The sequence below is a fragment of the Dermacentor andersoni genome, chromosome 7, assembly GCF_023375885.2.
Source record: "Dermacentor andersoni chromosome 7, qqDerAnde1_hic_scaffold, whole genome shotgun sequence".
NCBI lineage: Eukaryota > Metazoa > Arthropoda > Arachnida > Ixodida > Ixodidae > Dermacentor > Dermacentor andersoni.
Window position 1 is genome coordinate 61,322,537 of NC_092820.1, and position 21,751 is coordinate 61,344,287.

The window sequence follows — 21,751 nt, forward strand, 5'->3', positions numbered from 1 at the left end:
GTCAAAATGGTTCACTGAAGACCACTATAGACCAGGTGGCACATATCCAGTACTCAAAGTCGGCCTAAAAGCGTTTCTTCGAACAGCGATACCTACCTAGTCCCGCCTCTGCAGTGATCCATGTCTGCGCGAAAGAGATTGTTTGAATAGCGGCACGTATGTACACACTGGAACATACTCAATGACCCAAGTTCATCGGATGACTGGCTTCGCACGCTGTTACGTCAGCACAGCATCCCGATTCGCTAACCGTTTGACCACGGACTGCCCAGTAGGCGGCTAGATAGATAGATAGATAGATAGATAGATAGATAGATAGATAGATAGATAGATAGATAGATAGATAGATAGATAGATAGATAGATAGATAGATAGATAGATAGATAGATAGATAGATAGATAGATAGATAGATAGATATTGCACGGAAAGTGCGTGAAGTATCCTAAAAGTGTTAAAGCTATAACGCGCTCGTGTGCTTACATTCAGGTGCTCGGTAAACAACCATGGGTGGTCACAATTAAGCCGCCGTCCCCCGCTATGGTATGCACCATAATTATATTGTGGTTTTCCACGCGTAAAACTGCAGAATATAATTAAAATTTTATTTGACTTTTAGATGGTATACAATTACGTGCAGTCGCACAGAAATTCACAAGCCAGGATGTTGGACACCGATAAGTGAATCAGTGTTTGCCAGCCAAAACACATATTACGGTAATTAGGAGGCTTAGGAGGATTAGAATATGGTAATAATGATAACACGTAGCTGTAACATTCCTTGATCGAACGTTCTCTGAAGGCAGCAGGGTTTATCTGCTTTTTTTGAAGTACTACATAAATATACGTGCGTTTTAAAACGTTGCTTTTATTTCGCTATTGCGGGGACCATTCGTCGATGTGCATGTGAAAGCCGGTCCTTTTTTATTGTCTCATTGGTTTGGGAAGCCTGGCATTACGGGGAAGCCACGGAAACAATATGGACAACCATCCCCGCCGCTTTGGAAAGCTGGCTTCTTCACACGTTCCCGGCATGCTCTCTGGTTTCACTTCTTTTGTCGCTGTTGTGTTTTTCGTGAAATTCATTGCAAATTTACGAATTTGCTCCGTTACCTGCGTGGAGCATTCTCTGGGTAGCCAGTGGCCTGCGCCTCTGTAGTACACGACGTTTGACATGTTCAACCACTCATGGTTATATGTGGCGATCGGAGTCATAATGAATGCATCTTCCTCTGCCCACAGAATCAAAGTGGAAACGTTAATCTTCTTGTACGGCAGCTTCCGTAGTTGATCACTGTCGTTGTTGAATGCACGGTAGTAGCTTATGGCACCTGTCAGCGCACCTTGAATGAGTAGAGGAAAAATAAACAAGAAGAAAGAAAGCATGCTGATTTTTAAGAAAGACACAAATCATATCGCATAAATTGTGAAAACATTCATCACGTATGCTCATTTTATTACGATTTGTTGCGGCCGTCAGTGAAACCGCGCTCATGATTTTAGGAATGCACACCCGTATAATTTCGAACGAAGGCGACATCAGGTGCCTTATTTCAGTATGAGGAAGGCATGCAAGAAGTGATATTCAGGTAACAGTAATGATCATCTACGCTCTCGCATCGATCGTACTCGTATTCATCCAGACTGGCGCACGCCTGCCACTTCAGCAGTTTTCACAATGACATATGAAAGAATAACAACATATGAAATAAAAAACACTGCAGAACTGTACCGTGTGTGGCCACGCATATTTCGATTATTATATGATTTGTCAATTCTACGAAACACCATGGAGCGCGAAATTTAGGAGAAGCGTAAACTTCTGTGGGCGCAAGACTTTAGACGAAAGATTACATTAACATATTGTTGGTTACAAATTCAGCATTCTGCGAGTACCTCATTTCTCAAAAACCGAGCCGGATAAAATTTTGATGTTTACGAGGGCTGGGGCTTGATCGATATCTGCTTGGTTTACGCTAGGTGCTTACAAGTTCTCGTAATATGACCACCAATTTCTAATCAATATTAGGTTTCATCATATGTGATGTTAACGTCATAAAGAAAGATTACTCATATAGTCAGATTAAAACTGCATCATCCACGAAACGTGAGCGATATTTTTTCGCCTTAGTATCTGCGGCCTAAATGTGAGAGCTCGACGCAGTCTTTCGGATCTCTTCCGGCGTAAGACGAAGAGTTCGTGCTGCAGTACAGATGGTCAGGGTTATCTACTTAGCGTAATAAAATAAATAAAAAAGAAGGATGCTTGCAGTCCTGTTTATCTTTAATATATTGACGAATGATGTTGTTAAACATCATCTTGTTTATTTTAACTCAGCAACACGCTGGAACAAGTGCGATGTATTTCGAGGGAGCATGATTTCAAAACGGAAAATATGTTCAAAGGAGGACTTAATATAAACGCACATATACTGAGTGAAATGCTTAATTTTTTGGTGTCCCCTCACTCATCAGTTACACTCAGCTTGATTGACGCGATAACAGCGTCTTCCCTATCGCTTCTTTCTTTCTTTTCTTTCTTTCTTTCTTTCTTTCTTTCTTTCTTTCTTTCTTTCTTTCTTTCCGTGGAGAGCTTACGGTAATTCCTCAAAGCGGGCGTTTAGAAAAAGAGCGCGAATACCACAAAGGAGCGGCGATTGGACTGGTGGGACGCGTTAACAACCACCGCTTTTCTGTTTCTTCGAAAATGCATAAATGAAATTGTCGATGCGTGTGCCCCCTGGCTGGTGTCTATGGGCCGTCGCGCTTCCTGCAATGTGATCACTGAGGTTACACAAAGTGGAAACAAGCAGAGGCTTCAAAAGGCGCAGCAGAAAGCAAGTGATATGTCATGCAAGGTTTCTGGGTTACTCTTACGCGTTGCGAAAAAATATTTGGATCTTATGTTCAACGTAGCATTGAATACTCATCAGGAATGTTTTGTCACTGATGTCGGGAAGTGCTTTAGCACCTCACAAGTTACTTTCTTCTAGGATGTGGCCCACATGTGCCACAGTATTCTTCTATGTTTTTATATGTAACGATCCTAGGCAAAATATACATACCATCCTGCGAAAACATATACTTGTGCGCCTCTGTCTCGTTTTTAGTGAAACCTCTGTGGACTTTCTCAAAGAAGCGGAAATCCCACATTATCAAGTACCGCTCGGGAATAACGGGATGTCGAAATGGAAGTTGGTACCTGCAATAAGGATATGAGTTGGTCACATAATACAGGCTCTACCACTGACTCTGCCTCTACCAGTACTACTCTCCGCTCTCCGGGTTAGATCTCGTACACATGCATAAGTACCCAATAATGTGTACGGGGGAACTGTCGCCATCGTAGCACACTTGGAAGTGCAACACGGGCGTAATGTGGAGTTTGTGCGTTTGCCTGCCACCGTGGGCACGTTGTTTATTCGTTAACATTCATTTCCTTTCAGCTTACTACTACATTTCAAATAAACCTGCACATAACTTCCCCCATGCTTTCTTTGGCTTCATTATCTGTTGGATTCATATGGTTATGTTTCACATAGATCGCACCCCTTTATTCCCGTTCTCGTTGAGGCACCATCTTTGAAGTCCCCTGCTGAACGTCTGCGTCAAACGAGCAACCCCGCCGAAATAGCTCAGTTGCATGTCTCATGAATACGGAAATACTCGAAAGTTTTGAAAATCAAATTGAATATTGTCCCATTTTATAGGGACTATTTGAAAATACAAATGCTTTCAGAATATATTTTGAACAGTTCAACTCGTTGACTGTGTACGATGAAACGTTAAAAAATTAATTAAACGTAAATAAATTAAACTTCGATCCTCCTCCACAGAGAATAATAAAGAACTCTGGCGCTACTGTGGACCTCCCTGCGTCGTATTGTAACCAGACATTTTCAGCTCAACTGCAATCGATCCCAATAAACCTTTATTTATAAATGACATTCGTCAGTGGGTATTGTTTGGTGCTATTCACATCTGCGTTTCCTCGTCGGAATAAATTTGAATGTGTTTTTTTTTTTTGCAATCTACTTGATGCAATGGGGTGTGCTTCTTGCGGTTTTTGCGAGACACTGGAGCACTTTATGTTAGAATGCCCTGCATCGCTACTGAGGGTGCATAGCCTACTTGACCTGCAGTGTAAGATCTGTGCCTGTATCCGTGTGGCTGTGCTTCTTGACGCGACCAGACTCCTCACACCCGGCCTACGTTTCAACAAGAAACTGGCTTGGATTCTTGTTTGTGAGAGAAGATGCAGGGAAGGAAATATTCTTTGCTTACTCTCTCTTTGTAAAACCTTCTGTGATAAGTGCGATCTGCATGCTTTTTTTTATGTTCCTGCGTGTATGTTTTTGCTGTAATTTCGTCTTGCTGTTTCTTCCTTGTTTACTTCCCTTCTTATCTTCAACTTCCTTTTCTCTCCCCACCTTCCTAAAGAGTAGGAAGGCTTTGTGCGCCTCTTGGTGGCAGTAGTCAGCCTGCACGTTCCCCATTTAGCTCTCTGTCCGTGTATGTGTGTTTCGATATGTAATAATTATAATAATAATTGATGCTATAGTGGCTATATCTGCCACAACCCTTCGAAACAAAGTGAAAGTGCTTCTTTTTTCGCTCTGGCATAGCCGCGGATGACGTGCATTTCTGGCGATAAGGTCATGATAGCGCGCATATCTTTCTAGGCTGGTGATTGGCGAGGCCAAGAGCCCAGGCTCTCTGCATACGTAAACAATACACCGTCCAATTGGCTGAGTGCGTTTCAAAGAGGTTGCCGTTGGATGTCAAAGTGGGTGCAGTGGTACCCGTCACCTGGTCACCGATGGTCACTGTAGTAGTCACGGATGGTCTCCTCACGAGTACCGGCCGTGGTCGCATGTGGGGCAGCCAGCAATTCCAATGAGGACGGAGCACGAATTTGTGAAAGCTACACCTAGTCGTAGGGGGCCCAGCAGCGTGGTGTCCCACCAGGACAGGGGTGACTGTAATCGCAGCCACAGTGATGGATCGAGCACAAAGAAACTACGGTGTGCGTACTGTGAAGTCTCCCGGAGGGCTAGAAGTCTGCCGTATGTAGTGGGTCATTGCCAATGGCGTTCTTCTGCATAGCAAGAGGGCACGGCTCCGTTGTCGCGTCAACCTCAATTTACTGGACGTGGAAGCAGCTGGTTCTTAATATGCGCAGACTGCTTGCGCCAACCAAACGGGCACTTAGTCTCGGAGTGTTCTGTGACATCGTTATTTTAAGCTGTAGCACATACAAGGTCATCAGCATCAGCACAACAGCTGCGCTCCTGCTTCCAAAAGAGTAACGCGCAACATCCTATCCGTTCTTGGTGAAGTAGCTACCGGTGCGGCGATACTGCATACCAGAGTCAAGCGAATGTTTCCAGCTGCGTCTTGGCTGCAACTCCTTTGGAGATTTCATGCCAGCACACTCATGAAAAGTGCTTCATATCTCCTAGTTTTCCTGGTAAATATAAATTCAGACATGTATATTTAATGTATTTTGCGAATAATAATTGCTTTGTATAAATTTTATTCATCGGTGATGGAACTATACGTGGAGAAATTATACAATATGGCATGCACATAGAGAAAAAAAGAAAGAAAAGGCGTGAATTAGTGTTTGTCATTGTTGCCATTGTAATGAAATCTAATTGGGAATTCGGATCCTGCCCATGTAGTCTAAGAGCTGTTGAATATGCATTGTCAACTTTGCTGAAATCTGATATAGTTCATCGCTACTTAATCGCTTGTGGCGTGAATTTTCTTGTAATGCTGAAGATTACATTTCAGCGCATATCCCAGAACACCATCTATAAATCAAAAGGCCAACAGAACATATAAATAGAGGGGTATGAGCGTCAGTGTACGTAGTGATTGTGCTTACACTGAAGGGTGGTGTTCGGGCGTAGAATATTTTATTGCTGTTTGCTGCAATCAGTTTTATTGCGCAGTGAAAGAATATACGATTCTGCACTGTAAGACCCAGTGCTAAGCTTGAGATCTTTAATTCAGGGATCGTTTTCTATCAGGTTCCACGGGAACAAATGTATCCGGCTGACAACAATTACGTTTGCTACCACGTCCTTTCATTGCAGTGTAGACACCGGTATCTAAATGAACAGCAAGGAACCTTCTGTAGCTGAAAATCGGAATGAAAATAAGCACTGACGTACCAGGACATTCTCATTTGCCTCACGCTTCGAAAGAGTTGTCTTGCGAATGCCATCGGATGCATGCCGTTGATGATCACCATGCCGTCGATCAAGTTTTCGTGCAATGTCGCAAAGCAGAAGCTGATCATGCCTCCCCAGTCGTGACCAACGAGAACCACCTTTCTTGTGTGGTTTGAATCTGCATTTAGAAAGTGTTAGTCTTCACAGCTGCACACTTTAACGTGAATTATTACGGTTTATTTCATTGCAGAATTGCCTGATGACTTCGTCCCTAATCTAAGACATCACGTAATTCACAGCAAATTACATGAGTGAAATTGGTCTTCGGAAGAGCTGCGTACATCCATGTACCATAAATTCATATTACCCGCCAATCAGCACCGTTTCGTTTTGGATAGTACCAATTGCTTTTAAACAAATACTTCTTGCTTGTTAATATTGCGAAGGGTTTTGGGTTTTTCTACATCAAAAATAATTTTCCTTCCCTTTATGCATTTATTGATGTGTGGCACTGCGGTCCTTATTAAGTGAAATGTTCATTTACAGCAAAGCTTTCTGAACCTATGGTGGGACACTGACAAGAACTTTATTGGAGTGTCCTGAGGAACTTAATTTGGGGGAACCGAAGGCTCCCCAATCAAGTTGGTGGCGCCGCCCACGACGGGACAGGGAGGTGGTGACTCTCCGCGACGTCGCGGGCCCTCTGGACGGCCTGTAGTTGGTTCGCGAAATCCGAGCTCTTCAGCAAGGCCCCCCACTTGGACTTGTATTGAAGGTTGAACCTATGGTGTGTTTTGAATATTTCACGGGCCTTGAACCTATGGTGTGTTTTGAATATATCACGGGCCTTGAAAGTTGCTGATCGCATCAGCAAACGGCAGTTGTAAAAAAGAACGATTGTTCTTGCCTGATTCTTCATCCGCAATAAACTACACCAAACTAACATCTTAGAAATGAGCTCATTCTGAGAAATTAAGCACCCGTTTTTTAAAGAAATATACCACAGCGATGTATGTCTGGAAATGCCAGTAGTTTATAAGTGCTGTAATTATGAATTTTGCAATAATTATTTTTTTTTCACTTAAAGGGGTACCTTGGTTCTAAACTCACATTGAGACGCGTACTTTTCTATTTATCGAGACTCTTCACTCGGCGAGACAGACTACGATGACACGCTAAACCCCGGGGAGCTAGGCGACGTAGGTTCGCTCTTAAATAACCCTTCGGGTACTGAAAGGAGAGCCGAAAAAAGCCATGGTGCCGCTTACAATGTCCTACGGCATTGTGATAACAACGGGACGGAGCCTTGTAGGTGTTACTATATTATTTATAACGAGACAGCACCTGACGTTAAATAATTGAGTGGGTACTGACGGTAGTAAATCAGGTTACCTGTAAGGCCGTTCGCGCGGCGTGGCTGTGGTACTCTAAGTGACAAGCGCGCAATAGCGGACTTGCCTTATTAATTTATTTGACATACCTTCTAACGAAAAACCCTTGTAGGGGGGAGTGCGTTAGTTATTTTTTACCAGTAATGGCAAAAATATGGTAAGGTATACAACAGGAGGATGAGTGAGGGCAACAAGATACACGTAAGACTTCGTACACTTGGTTATACACTGAGGGCGCCAATGGAGCAGCGGCCAAAGTGGTTTTTCTTGTTCAGAAAAATAAAGCGGGTTGGGAGCAAGCCTTTGACCGGAGGACATGCAATGTGCCCATAAATTAAACGAGTTCCTCAATACTTCTTGCCGCTTACATTCCGTGTACTTTAACTTAAGTCTCCAGGTACCATCACGACTGCCCCGAAGAGCCGCGATCTATTTATACCGACTATGGATGGGTAATGACATTCCTCAACGCCTACGGCATTCGCATATGAATGGCCGATACCACAATATGGGACTACTGCGGCGAAAAGGAAACGATTATCCGTATTCTGTGCCAGTATCCGCAGTATTGTGCACAGACACGCTCACTTACGACTGTGCTAAATAAATTTGATGACCGATCTCTGTCAGAAGAGACATACCTCCAACACAGATGTGGCTCTGCTTCCTATCGGAAGGGAGTTAAAGCAGCGTTGTGCTTTTTGCGAACCAGCGGACTCAGTGAACGCCTGTAGTAGTTCAGAAGCTTTTTTTTTATTCTGGTGTTCCTTTCTTTCTAACTTTCTTTTCCCCAGGCAACGTACAGGGTCTCCCACCATAAACTTGCTTCTGGTTAACTTGTTTACCTTTCCTCTCTCTCTCTCTCTCCTTGATAAATGTCAAACGGTGTTGAAAAATTGTTCTTGCTTGATTTTTACTGTGAGTTCAATGTGCGAAATTATGGATTCAATTTCTAATCCATATATTGCAAGTTTGTCTGTTTGCAAGTGCAGTTATATGACGGCAAGTGAGTTAATTAGGAGGAATCAGTCTCGCAGTTTATGCTTCGCTTATATTTTTTTCCCTTTGTATTTATAAACACGCCTAATTCAATACACATTGGCTACTTTGAATGTCTGCTTAAGTCTTCTCGTGTTTCTTCCCGATGCGCCAACCCGCTACATCGCAAACACTTATTTTTTTATTTATTTTATTTATTTAATAATACTGTAGGCCTTTGCACAGGCCCAAGCAGGAAGTGGATTGTAAGAACACACATGAGCACGGAAAAAAACAGGGAAAACTAAAAAGAAGAAAAAGAATATAAAAAAATATAGAAATGAAAAGAAACCTGCCATATAACAACACTGGCATTCAACACAAGACACTTTCTTTGTTTCTCAAAAATCAAGGTGCTCAAAACAATTGCAATATTAGTTGTATACCATTCTTGCAGTTATCGGGGCTCAATGAAACACCACTATTAAGCACATTGCAATATTTACATTTAAAATCATAAGTCAGTATACAATCACACGTGTACTAGTGTCGAATCATTCAACCAACTCCTTATCTTTAAATATCGCGCTCAAATACTTTCATGAGCAACCAAAATATGGCTCCAATTTTGCGACAATGCCATCCACAGAATCTTATTCTACAATTTCCTTTGGTAACGCATTCCAGATTTCGATTGCCCACGGGAAATATGAATATCTAAACGTGTCGCACTGTGTCGGATACGGCCTGATGTGTTTATTATGACAGGTTCTATTGGAGTGTCGGTGTGGTGGCTGCACGTAATCTCGCTTATTTATATTAATATTGTCATTACATAGTATAAAAAAAAAACTTCATGACAGCCACATGACGCCGACAAACAAGGGCAGGCAGTGCTGCTTCATTTCTAAGAGCACTTACGCTTTCGTGTCAAGAATACTTAGAGTATATAAATCACAACGCTTTATTTTGAATACTTTCTAATTTCTGTAAGAGCCCTTTCTGGTACGGGTTCCACACTATGCTACCATACCCAAGAATTGGCCTTAGTAAAGTTTTATATGCTGTTAGTTTCACATAGGAAGGTGCTGCAGTTAATTTTCTTCGCAAGAAACCGAGTATTTGGAAGAACTTCGTAATGTATTATCAGTATAGGTATTCCATTTTAACGCACTTGTAAAGGTTATGCCTAAATATTTTACTGTGTCAGTTTGTATTAAATAGTTACCCATTAATGTATAATTGAACCTAAAGATTGCATTTCTATGAGTTATGGCTAAATACTGTGTTTTCGTAAGATTAATTTCGATTCCCCACATGTCACACCAGCGGGCTACATTGCTTAATGTAATATTTAGTCTAAGCTGGTCATCGATTCCTTGCATGCATGTATAAATTACCAGGTCATCGCCGAAGAGCCGCAACATTGCTCCATTTTCTGCACAACCAGCGATGTCATTAACGTATATGAGAAATAATAATGGTTCCAATACGGACCCATGTGGTACCCCTAAATAAACTTCGAGTTGGTCCAAGTTATAATTAGTTATGATAACATAATGAGTTCGGTTTCACAGATGGGCTGCTATCCATTCTACTATATTGTGTTCAATTCCGATAGACTTTATTTTCTCGATTAGTTTACAGTGCATGACGCGACCATAACAGCTCAGTTTGTTCGAAAGGGCTAGCCACAATTACAAACACAAATCAACAGCAACAATGATGGTTATTGTCTGTCGGCATTAGGCGCCTGAACAATTTGACCCAGCGACACGAGCAACGAGAGTTACTAAGAGCAAATGTAAGCTATAGCACTCACTTAGGTGTTCAAGCAGTCCTTTTACATCTTCGATAAGCTTCGGCATCAAGTACTGGGCGGTGTCCTCAGGTCTTGTAGTATTTCCATAGCCGCGCAAGTCTGGTGCAACAACACTTTAGCGAAAGAAATAGAAAAGAGGTGTTGAACCGGAATGAATGACGTAAATAATGATGTAACAAACGCAAGAACCGTGATGAGCCTACTGGCGCTTTCAGATCAAAATTAAGAGGGAAAGCTCAAATGTACGAAATAAGGCACCAAGATGTAGCCTCAATGTCAGTGTTAACGTAATCTGCATTGTAAAAAAAAAATTCGGCAGTCAGTCTCGTAGTGGACATTGTTCAAGAAATTCACTTCTTGAGCAACTGCGTGTGCAGTCTTGTGGAGCATCACGGACGATTTTCATGACTTTAGCATTCTTATAAAGTCTCTTGTTCTTTTCTTTCATTTAATACCCACGCTCGGCAATACTGTTTGTTGGCATTGCCCTGTTGTATTTTTAATCGCTTCCTTCTTTCTGAAACCGGGATGGCATTGTGCTGCTTCCTGTGGCAGTTGGTAGCATGTTTGTTCTCTTTCAAAGTATTATGTTGACATTGCGGTACATCATGTATTCGTGAATAATATTGTAGAGTGTGTTTAGGGACGGATGGCGCCTGTGGCGAAGCGTTACTCGGCGATTTTCAGAGGTTAGATGTCAAAATATCTGGATTTTCTTTGAGAACACGGAAGTGAACGTGGAGCTACCTCGTCCGACATTGTTATCCACTAACGTCCAGACGTCTCGAAACCGTTTGCACCACTCGAGTACTGTTCTGTGGCTACGTGTTGCCTAGTTACTGCGCTTGGAAACTTGGTTCAATTTCTCTCGGTTTTAGGGCCTTCGTTCGTGAGAAACTTCACTACAATGCGTCATTCCACATCTGTATAGCAGGTTCCTTCTACATATTGCTTAACACGTCCCGTTCCGGTGCGAACTTGCACCGTGGCGTGATATTACAGTGTGCTATAGAAGGGTTCAGTCTGTTCAGGAGCGGTGCTCCCTGCATTGCCGTGAAGCGGCCGGCGTGGAATTGTCCGGCACTTGAAAGAGGCGATCGCCATCCCACGCGACAGCAGAGCCGTCGCCCAGATCCGTCGCTCATTCCTGCTTTTGTTAGTTCTCCCCGGTGTACGCGGGTCGCGTGTGTGCTTCGCAGTTTCTGTTGTTCGCGATATTTTGTTGCTGTAGTTTACGTAGTTTAAATGACATAGTCGGTTAAAATAAACGCTTGATTTTCCCCGAGTTATTCTAAATTTAATTGTACCCAGCGCTTGTCACCACATTCTAAAGAGCTGCCTGCGCGTAATTATTTCCTTAACTATTATATAATTTTAACCTTCTAACTACCTAAATATTTACTCAATTAAACAGAATGGCTATAAATTATTTACAGTGAATTAATTATTCTCGTAATAACTGAATAGCTAGTGCGAATGATTATTGCCGAGTTATTAATAAGTCGGAAATTACTTTTTCTAAATTCAATACATTTTTGATCCTGTTACGTTTAGAAATGAAGTAAGCAGTCTTTTTATCTAGTGTTTGTGTATTGCTTGAGTGGTATTTACATAGGAAAGAGTAGGATTTCCTTGATATATTTTTTCGTGAGCGGCAAGTAACTGTAATAATAACATATCCATTTCCAGGGTTCTTGATTTTCTGCAGCCTTACAATGCACAAGCAACACTTGTCAGTAACAACGCTAACTATCGTGCAACCTATGATTTATTACTGTTAAACGTTACGTAACGAGTTGAATACCGCTCCTTTTCGATATGCTTATCCTTTCCTAGCCTCTTCACGTAATACTCCACATCAGAGGTGGAGTATTACAACAAGCATTCAACAAACATTCACAAGCACAACCGGCGCAAGAAGCGGTCGTTTCTGAGCGTGTTGAAGGAAATAAGAAGCGCGCGGTGTGAGACGCCTGATAGTTGCCATGGCGCTGTTCCTCCTGCTAAGAGACAGTGGCCCTGCGTCCTACGTTGCGCCAACATGTCGTACAGAACACTGTCCAAAGATTCAAAACTTAACGCTAAGCCTTGATATCGCTGTCAATACCTCGCTCCTTCTGGCGAAACTGCCAACCATTTTTTTATAGTCCCTATCTTGTAACGATGATTTTCTTTTTTTTTTTATTAAGGCCCGTTCGTGGATGGCTTAAGCCACGCCCTCAATATTGCCGGTATGTAAATCTCTGATGGAAAAGTGACTAGAAATAAGTAAACTGCGAGGAAAAGAATCCTTAAAAAACATGGACGCAAGTATGAAGTGCACATTTGTGGATACCGCAACTATCTTAATAAAACGCACGAAGCTGAATGCAAACCTGTCAAATTTTGAAATTTAGAATCAGTAATATTCCGCGAACACGACACCGAGACGTGCAGGCAAGAACCGGTTGGTTGCACGGTATTCTTCAAAGGTTGCTATGAGAATGGGCTTGCAAGGCATGTCGTGGGGATACCCGGCAGGACCTGAAGGAATTGCAGTCGTTTTAATCAATGATGCTTGAAAACCTTGCAGCCCTTTATACGCAATGCCTGACGACTTCAATTGTACCAGAGAGCTGGAAGAAAACTAACATTATACTAATCCATAAGAAGGGATAGGTTAAAGAATTAAGAATTACAGGCCCATTAGCTTGCTTTAAATAATGTATATTATATTCACGAAGATAATTTCGAATATTATCAGTGTAACACTTAACTTCAGTGAACCAAGGCATCAGGCTGGCTTAAGGAAGGGATATTCGAAAATAGATCACATCCATGTCATCGATCAGATAATTGAGCAATCAAACTCTCTATAATGCTTTCATAGATTACGAAAATGAATTTGAGTAAAGATACCAGCAGTGATGGAGGCATTGCCGAATCAAGGAGTACAGGAGGCATACGTGAATATCTTTGGCAATATCTACACAGATATGAAAACTTAGGCGAAGTATTTCAGTTACTAGACTGCGACGGCTGGCGAGTAAGGATCAAAGGCGAACATCTCAGTAACCTTTGGTTTGCAAATGACATTGATTTGTTCGACATACACTGCGGATGAATTGCAACAGATGATTGATGGTGACCTTAACTGAGAAACTGAAGAGTAGGGTTGAAGATTATTATGCAGAAAATAAAGGTATGTTCAACAGACTTACAGCGAAGCAAGAATTCATGATCACCAGTCAGGGCAGGAATAGTCAGGGCAGGAATATGTTTAGCTAGGCCGATTGCTCACAGGGGACCTTGATGATGATGAGGAAATTTCCATAAGAATAAAAATGGGTTAGAGAGCACACTGCAAGCATTACCAAAACCTGTGCTCGACCAAACCACTGTCGTTGAAACGAAACGTGTGCAATCATTGCCTTCTACTGTTAACATATGAGGCAGAAAATTGGAGATTAACAAAGAAGCTAGAGAGCCATTTGTGGACCGTGCAAAGGGTGATGAAAAGAAAACAATGTTAGGCGTTACGTTAAGGTACAGAAAGAGAGCGGTGTGAATCAGAGAGCGAACGGTGATAGCCGACATTCTAGTTGACAATAAGAAAAAAAAATGGGACTTGTCATGTAATGCGTAGGGCAGATAACCGGTGGACCATAAGAGTTGCAGAATGCGTACCGAGGGAAAGTAAGCGCAATCGAGGACAGCGAAATATTAGGTGTGGAGATGAAATTAGGAAATCTGGAGGCGCAAGTTTGAATCAGCTCGTCCAAGACTGGAATAATCGAAGACCTGTTGGTCCTGCAGTGGACATAAAAATATTTTGATGATGAATGATCAGCCCGTTTTGATGGATGCATACTCTTTTTTAACGATTATTTTGTTTTAGACATAGCACACAAGCAGAAGAAAACATGTAACAGCAGAGATTATCAAACAACAAAAGGCTCTTAGACGAATTAGCGAATTTGCTGCCGCTCGTTTCACCCGATTCACAAACTTGCATGCATAATCTCGCTCAAAGCAAGTACACGTCGTCCGTCTTTTTGCAATCAGAAGATTTCAAACAGCAAATTTGAAGGCGGACGAGAGAACGTTTATCGCAAGGATAATTATTTCTTCGTACAACTTGACACATCCTTCGTTAAATCGTAAATATACCCCACATTCGCCAGTTTTACGGAAAATTTGGGAGGTATGGCAGATATGTAAATGGGTTTTATAGCCGCACGCTCTAAATGGTGCCGTAGGTTCAAGTACGGGCCTGCAAGTAAACTTTAAAAGAAGACGAATTATTCTTATCTGAAGAGAAGAAGGAATTAGTAAGCTCATTTAGTGCTAATTTAAATATTTACCTCAGACAACGCCAAACAAAGATAGACGAGGTAGCAGAAATTTTCACCTCACCAGGGAATGCGTGTTGGCAGTGTTAGAATATACAGTAGTAATATTGCAACATATAGAGCTCTATCGTGTCTGCCACATAAACGAGTGGCTCATTATGAATCAAGATGCACTCTAGCTTCAGAAGTAATTTCTTTTAATTACTTTACCTGGCACTGGCTCACTACTCAATATTTTGATCAAACAGCACCACCCGTTGAACGATGGTGAAGCGCGCAAATTGAAAGTCATCCTTTGGCGATGTTGTCAAGAAAAGCGGTTTTCATCGATGAAGAATGGATTTTTTCTTCATCTAATTCTAAGGTTTTTCTTGGTATGTTACTAGGGGGACATATTCTTATTAACACGTTTTTGAATAAGCTTCGAGTTGGTAGACAATGGTCGTGCTGTACTCTTTTATATAGTAAGCCTCATCCGTTTGAACGCTGTTTCTAGTAAAATCATATCTGCATTTCTGATGCGGTTAATTCTACTAGGACTAAAGTTTTTTTGCTTAGTTCTAACATAAATTGCTCAAAACTACGTCACATCAAGCGTTAAAAGAAGTCACAAAGATGTCATTCTTACCAAAATTCCTCGCTAAGGCTAGGTATTTGCCTGTTCCAAGAGTACCAAAAGTCGAGAAACCCATGCAGGAAAAGTAACATGGGCCTCGCTGTGTCATTCTCCGTGCATCCCTTTGTCACATAATGAACAGTAATGTTCTGAAAATTGTCCATGCAATTAAAAATTTTGCAGATACTACGCACACATTGTAATATATTTGAAGCGAAGGTTCTGTGAAGCGGTTACGTAACTGCTTTAAAACTAAAGGCAATGCGTCCCATTTTGTTTACAACAAATGCTCACTATCATGAAATGCTGAGCAACGTGTAATTTCATGGAATGTTTACGTACACTAAAGGTCACAACCTTGTGCAACGGAATTTTTTTTCTTTATGCGATACATCGCTCACAACCTATGAAAAAATACAAGTTATATCCATTCCTGGCCATTCATTCAAAATCTACATGTTCTGCAAGACGCCTTTCGTTTGCTCAAAGCTCCTCAGCTGAGAAAATTCAATTTGGTACCATGGCATAGGTGCAAGGGCCATGCCCTCCCACTATAACGTTTTCGGCCGGTACAATCTTTTAGTACTCACGTGAACCACACGGCTATGCGATGCATAATTTACCCAGTAGGGCATACTCATCGACTGAATATTTAAGTAGACGAAATTTGCAAGAAAAATAGAAAGATGAATCAGAGAGTGCGTGAACTGTATAGTGTGTTTTAAAAAGTGTTATTCGCTAATGAACAAAAACAACTGTTGAATATAACAAGCTAGAGCGTCACATTGTCAAATGTCAATAGAGTGAAGGCTTGGGTACCTCTATAGCCATAGTGAAACATGCCTTGTTCATTCTGGATGATTGGACAAGAACGAGCACGCACCAAGTGGAACATATTCTATAGATAAATCAAATAAAGTAAAGTAAAGCCAAGAACTTACTAGAAATATAATTCACCACTCTGTTAACAGATTGGTGTACAGTGCTTCCCACGTATGTTTAAGCCGACATTATACAGGGCTTCTCTTGTAAGATTTATGGAATTTTTAAAAATCTCCTGTTGCAGATGACATTTCTTGTCATTGAACTTCAATATTCGAAGAGGCGGACATTAATAGAACGAAAAATCCTAACACATATTCAATTGAATAATAGCTTAAATACAAACGCGCATTGGGCTGCTAAGCACCAGGTTGCGGGATTGAATACCGGCCATGGCGGCCGCATTTCGATGGGGGCAAAATGCGAAAACACCCGTGTACCTAGATTTAGGTGCACGTTATAGGACCGCAGGTCGTCCAGATTTACGGAGTCACCCACTACGGCGTCCCTCATAATCAGATCGTGGTTTTGGTGCGTAAAACCCCATAATTTCTTTTACTTTGCAACACGTATTGCAATTTACGAATTGTAGCCGCTGAACTTGCCAAACGTATACACTTGAATTGAATTTCCAGGTTGGCACCAGCTTCGAGATATTATTACCAAAAGTGCAGAACAAAATACATGAGCGTTCTGGTTGTTTTTCTGCTCCAATGCATAAAAGAGCGTTTTCTTGAGAAAGTAAGTGGAACAATGCATTTTCAGGGCAAGTTTGATGGCGCATATTTCCAAACGGCCGTCAACTTGGAAAGTCATTTCAAGTGGGCATTCCTTGAAAGCTCACCGGCTACAATTCGCAAATGGCAATATGTACGTTAAGTAATAAATCGAAAGCTAATTAGTAGATTTCAGTTATTTAGTTTAATGCGTGTTTCAATTTCTCGTGCAAGTAACGTCCGCCCCTCTGAATAATCCAGCTCAATCACTAGAATATGTTATCTCCAATAGGCTTTCTTTAATTGATAAAACTTAAACATCATCACCCTGTATCTTCTACCTTGACGTAGGAGTCATAGTGGGACATGCCCATTATGGCGGATTGACCAGGAAAGCGCCCCCACTCACAGGCACATACGAAATGGCAAAAATATACGAACAAAATAATGCCTATCCAACGTCCATCTTGAAATGAGCGTGAAACCCTTAATGAAATACTATAAATTTGCCAGCTTCATTCCTGCCTCTTTGGCGTAAAGGAAATCGGCATGGACGCATGCGTTCTCATGCACTTGTACTACACAATGTTACACACGTGGCGATTAGCTCAAAGAGGTTGTTGGCGTTTGCACGATAGAAGTCCGCGTGAGATTGTTGCCTATAACGTCGGACACACTTGAGAACATACTGATTCTGGCATTGAACATTGAACTGCTGTGTGGGAAGCACTGAAAATAAATTCTAGGCTGAATCACACCTTCAAATTGTGGTTGCAAGCAAAGAACTGTTTGTTCCGAGGTCGTCAAATTGCCACTTGTGTCCTTAGCCAGAAAATTTCATCTTTGCTTTGTAGATTGTCCAGACTTTGTCGGACTCTGTGCCTGCGGACCAAGTGAGAAGTGTGCATGCTGTTCAGGTGCAACAAATCCGCCTTGGTGCAACCGCAACATTTGATGGCGATGGTGCTTGGATGCATTTGCTTGCCTGAATTTTTGGGGTATTTTGTGTAAGATGTACTGATTTTAAATTTCTCTTGGGGCTGATTTTGTGGGTCGTTACCTATGTATTAAGGAAAAAGAAGTAAAATTGTGGCCCAATAGTTAGAACGTCAGGCTGCGGTCCTGAAGGAACCAGGTTCGGTTATACCATCGGGCATGTAATCCAATTTTCTTTAGTGTGAGCTATTCGGTAGGACATCAACAGCAACAAGCAGCCACAGTGCGAAAATTCTGGGACGTTCGCAAACAAAACTTCGCTTTATAAGCTAACTGAAACAAATTGTTAATTATGATTCCCGGAAACATTACCAATTACCACGTCGATGTGCTTCAGACATACTCATGAGCCGGTATTATATGGTGAGGTTTAATTAGGGCGTTGCATTTTTGTTACGCAATACACAGGTGCGAGTACTTGGTCAGCAGACAAGGGTTCCATGATACTTTTGTTCGGAGCCCCCCCCCCTCCCATGTATATGCTTTGTCTATATATCTAGAATTATATCCGACGAGATTGCAACCGACCCAGTAGCACCTAGCTCCCAGATGCCATGTCAAACCTGGGAAAGTAGGCGAAAAATGCTTCAATTAAAGCACGACCTCAATAAACCTGTTTAGTTCTTTTGAGGTGTTGGCTCTGCGAAGTCAACTGTTGCAAAACAATGACCTGGTCACAACTTGCTAGATTGCCACCTTATTTGGACGTGTGTTCATTCCATGCAATCATGTTTTAGGCAACGCTGGGACGGCTCCTGTCAGCTTATTACTCAGCAACTGTACTAGCGTTATTGCTCATCCACAGCTAGAGAGAAGAGCCCTTACGATACCGATCTTGCAATGGGTGAGGACCGTTCTTTTTGCATACCTCACGGTCACACCGACTTAAGGAAGTCGGTAGCAGCTTTTATGACGACGTCGTTTTGGCATCAATAGTCAAGTTACTGAGAAGTACTGAGCTCTTAGATGAGCGCCTGGTGTAGAGGTGCTCAGCAAAAAACACACCACCTGCTTCACTCTGTTGTAGGGGCGTTCTCTACAAGATTCTGTACAAGACGCCCCTCTCTGAGGTGTCAGCGCCTTTCAGAAAGATTCCCCCCCAAATTTTCCAACGGCGCGAAGAGGAGAAGCTCTGCGCACACGCAGGAATCACAAGCCAAGAACTGTCCAAATCGCAAAAGTGAGGGCCAGAAAACAGTTAATAGCGCCGACGCTTTGCTTGAATGGAAGTTTTGCAAAGGGATATTACTGACTTGGCCTGCAAATACGACTATTTTGCTATTTTTTGCCTGCATGTTCCGGTCTTTCATTCTCCTCGTATAACACTTCCTACTACAGAGTTAGGTGTCAAAGTATTTCAAACTCGACAATTGCGCTTTATAACCTGCTGCGATATCTTTCTGCGGCTGAGCACAAGTTCCAGGGTTGGATTGCCGCCCTCTGCGTCTGCGATCCCTTGGTAAGTCTTTGCAAAGACTTTCATGTATCACACTGCGGGTACACCTAAACAATCTTAGTTCGTACAAATTAATTCCTCCTATCCATATTGCGTGCGTTGTTTGACAAGGCTCAGTTCTCTAATTGATTGGTGTTGCGAATTTTCTGGTTGTAGCCATGTCTCAGATGTGTTCTTAAACGCCTTTGCTCGAACGTGCAATAACTTGCAAAGGCTCAAGGATGCACGTAGGAGGAAAGGAAAAAGACGAATGCAGAGCTGTTTCATTGATGCGGTTCGATTCACACAATTCCAACACATTGTGCAACGTTTTGGCTCGACGTACAACCCCGGGACATAGGTAACAAAATAAAAATAAACTATGTATAGGCCAGCAACTCTAAATATTTTAACTCAGTAACAGCAAACAAAAGTGGTGACACATTATTACTAATTAATCGTGAGCTGATGACCACTGTGGCTATGGCACTTTACTGCTCAGCCTGACGTCACGGATTCGTTTCCTCACCACGGTGGCCACATTTTTACGTAGACGAAATGCCAAGACGCTCGCGGCACTGACTTATACGCTCTACTGGTAGTCAAAATTCTTGCGGAGTCTATATCAGTATAAGGCATCTGCATTTACAGTATCTAGCTATGGGACATTGTGCCTGAGAATTTAATTGCCATTTTCAAGATGTGGCACAATTTTCTGCTTGGCGTTATCGAAGAGCGTACATCCGCCGTTGGCGGCGTCTTTTTGTGGTTCCACCTTTTCGGCCTTGGTGGCTCACTGCGATGACAATCTGCTTCACTGGTCCTAACTGCTCACGTCATGTCCTACTGTTATCGTCGCAACAAGTTAACTGGGAAAGTGCATGTTTAACCTACCGTCAAATTTACGTATTGATGTTGTCCATACGAATTGTTCATGAAGTCTGGTGGCTCCAACCTGTGCAGTGGATGGAGAATACTGTCGCCGTACAAAAAGATTTGGAGATTGACGTAAGCCTTGAGCCAGATCCACATGCTTGTTCCGATCGCCAGAACCATAAGTTTGCCTATCGGTGCGGGCACCATATTTGCGGAAGTAGGTCAGGTGATCTAATGAAGAAACTGTCTGAAAAAGAAGGAACGGTATTGCTTCAGCCCATTTCTTCTCAGATTATATGAAGCTTATAAAATGAAAATTTTCCAGATGTATTTGTTCAGTGGTGAGTGTGAGTCACACAAGATTTTATTGCTTTTGCGTTGTTAGGCTGTTCATAAAAAGGCAAGAAAGATCTCGGCTAGAAGGAAATAAACGCTTGCACTGAATGACTGAGGCGCGTATTTCTTGCAATAAGCACGTGATAAACCTAACGTATCGGAAACATGAAGGGACTGAACATGCGGCACTTTGGGGCGTTGATACAGAGGCTAATATCAAATATCCATGAAAATCAAGCGCCCTAGGCAAAGTATAAGTCGAGAAATGGTGCTGGCCAGGTGGGACGATTGACAGCGGCAAAAGTCCGACAGTCTAGATGGTAGAGCTTGCGGCGTTGAGTGCTTTGAGATCGGCCGTTGTTGTCATTGCGTACATCTATTGCCAGAGCCATATGACATAGTGAGCCTATATGCTTACCCAATTGTAGTGTTATCGAATGGTACATCAGGACGAAAGTGTAACAAAATTGGGCAGAAACCCAAAAATTTGAGCGAATAGGCTGAATGAACGAAGAAAAGAACGAGAGAAAGTAAGGGAGCGAAGCGAGTGAGCAAGGGAACTAGCGCTAGAGCGAACGAAGGAACGAACGTTTTCCTTGCCGAGTCAGATCACCGAACATGGACCGCCAGACACCTCGCCTGGAGATGAAGAAAATCGCACGGCGGGGATAGTGCGAGGGAGTGCGCGCTTCGAAGTACCGCCACCTAGGTGAATATGTAGGCCACGTTGAGCGAAGTGGAGAAGTAGAGACGAGGCCAAACGTCGCAGAGGAGGAAAGCAAGCGGATACGGGCTAGGTGGACCTCCTCTGGCATTTGCTACTGGTTTTCTTTGCGATGCATACGTGGTAGGTTTGTCTCGTGGTAACGCCGTCCTCGCGCACCGTACGCTGTGTGTGCGAGTGAGAGCGTGCGACGGTGAACCGATGATGGCGGCTCAATCTCGTGTGCGCAAGCGGAGGAAGCGCGCCGTATTCTGTCGCGCACATTGCACCATAGAAGAGGGGGAGGCGACGAAGCGGGGGAGTTGTATTCGACCGCGCGTGGTCGCGCGCACTTGGAAGCGGTGGGGTTCGAGGCACAGTCTAGGTGGGCCAACGGCCCATAGCTTTGCGGGCGCACTGTTCTCACTGCTGGATTTACGTTCAAGCCATAGACACCGGGAACGTCACTTCGCTTTCTGCTGCTGCCTCGATTCCTCATGCCAATGTTTTGAGAGAGAGTGTCCGCGGTCATCGAGTGCGGATACTTGCTGT

General features: G+C 42.6%; 1 protein-coding gene across 2 annotated transcripts; it reads right to left on the reverse strand.

Moving 5' to 3' along the window:
* Positions 1-846: 846 nt before the first annotated feature.
* LOC126534855 (epoxide hydrolase 4-like) lies at positions 847-20,393 on the reverse strand. Of its 2 annotated transcripts, XM_072289062.1 has the most exons (6): positions 20,179-20,393; positions 15,328-15,464; positions 10,369-10,481; positions 6,178-6,355; positions 3,064-3,200; positions 847-1,341 (listed from the first exon to the last, which is right to left on the reverse strand). In XM_072289062.1, exons 1-6 carry the CDS (start codon positions 20,365-20,367, stop codon positions 923-925), a joined length of 1,173 nt encoding a protein of 390 aa, XP_072145163.1. In that variant the 5' UTR covers positions 20,368-20,393; the 3' UTR covers positions 847-922. The 2 variants fall into 2 exon arrangements, with proteins under 2 accessions (XP_072145163.1, XP_072145164.1); XM_072289063.1 differs by lacking the exon at positions 3,064-3,200.
* Between the last annotated feature and the right edge of the window lie 1,358 nt (positions 20,394-21,751).

Excerpts from the sequence above, each read along its gene's own strand:
- LOC126534855 (XM_072289062.1), bottom strand. The coding sequence starts at position 20,367 with ATGGTGCCCGCACCGATAGGCAAACTTATGGTTCTGGCGATCGGAACA. Across the intron at positions 15,465-20,178 it reads ATCAATACGTAAATTTGACG|AACATTACTGTTCATTATGT; the intron begins GTAGGTTAAACA and ends GACAATTTTCAG. Across the intron at positions 6,356-10,368 it reads AGGACTGCTTGAACACCTAA|ATTCAAACCACACAAGAAAG; the intron begins GTGAGTGCTATA and ends TTCTAAATGCAG.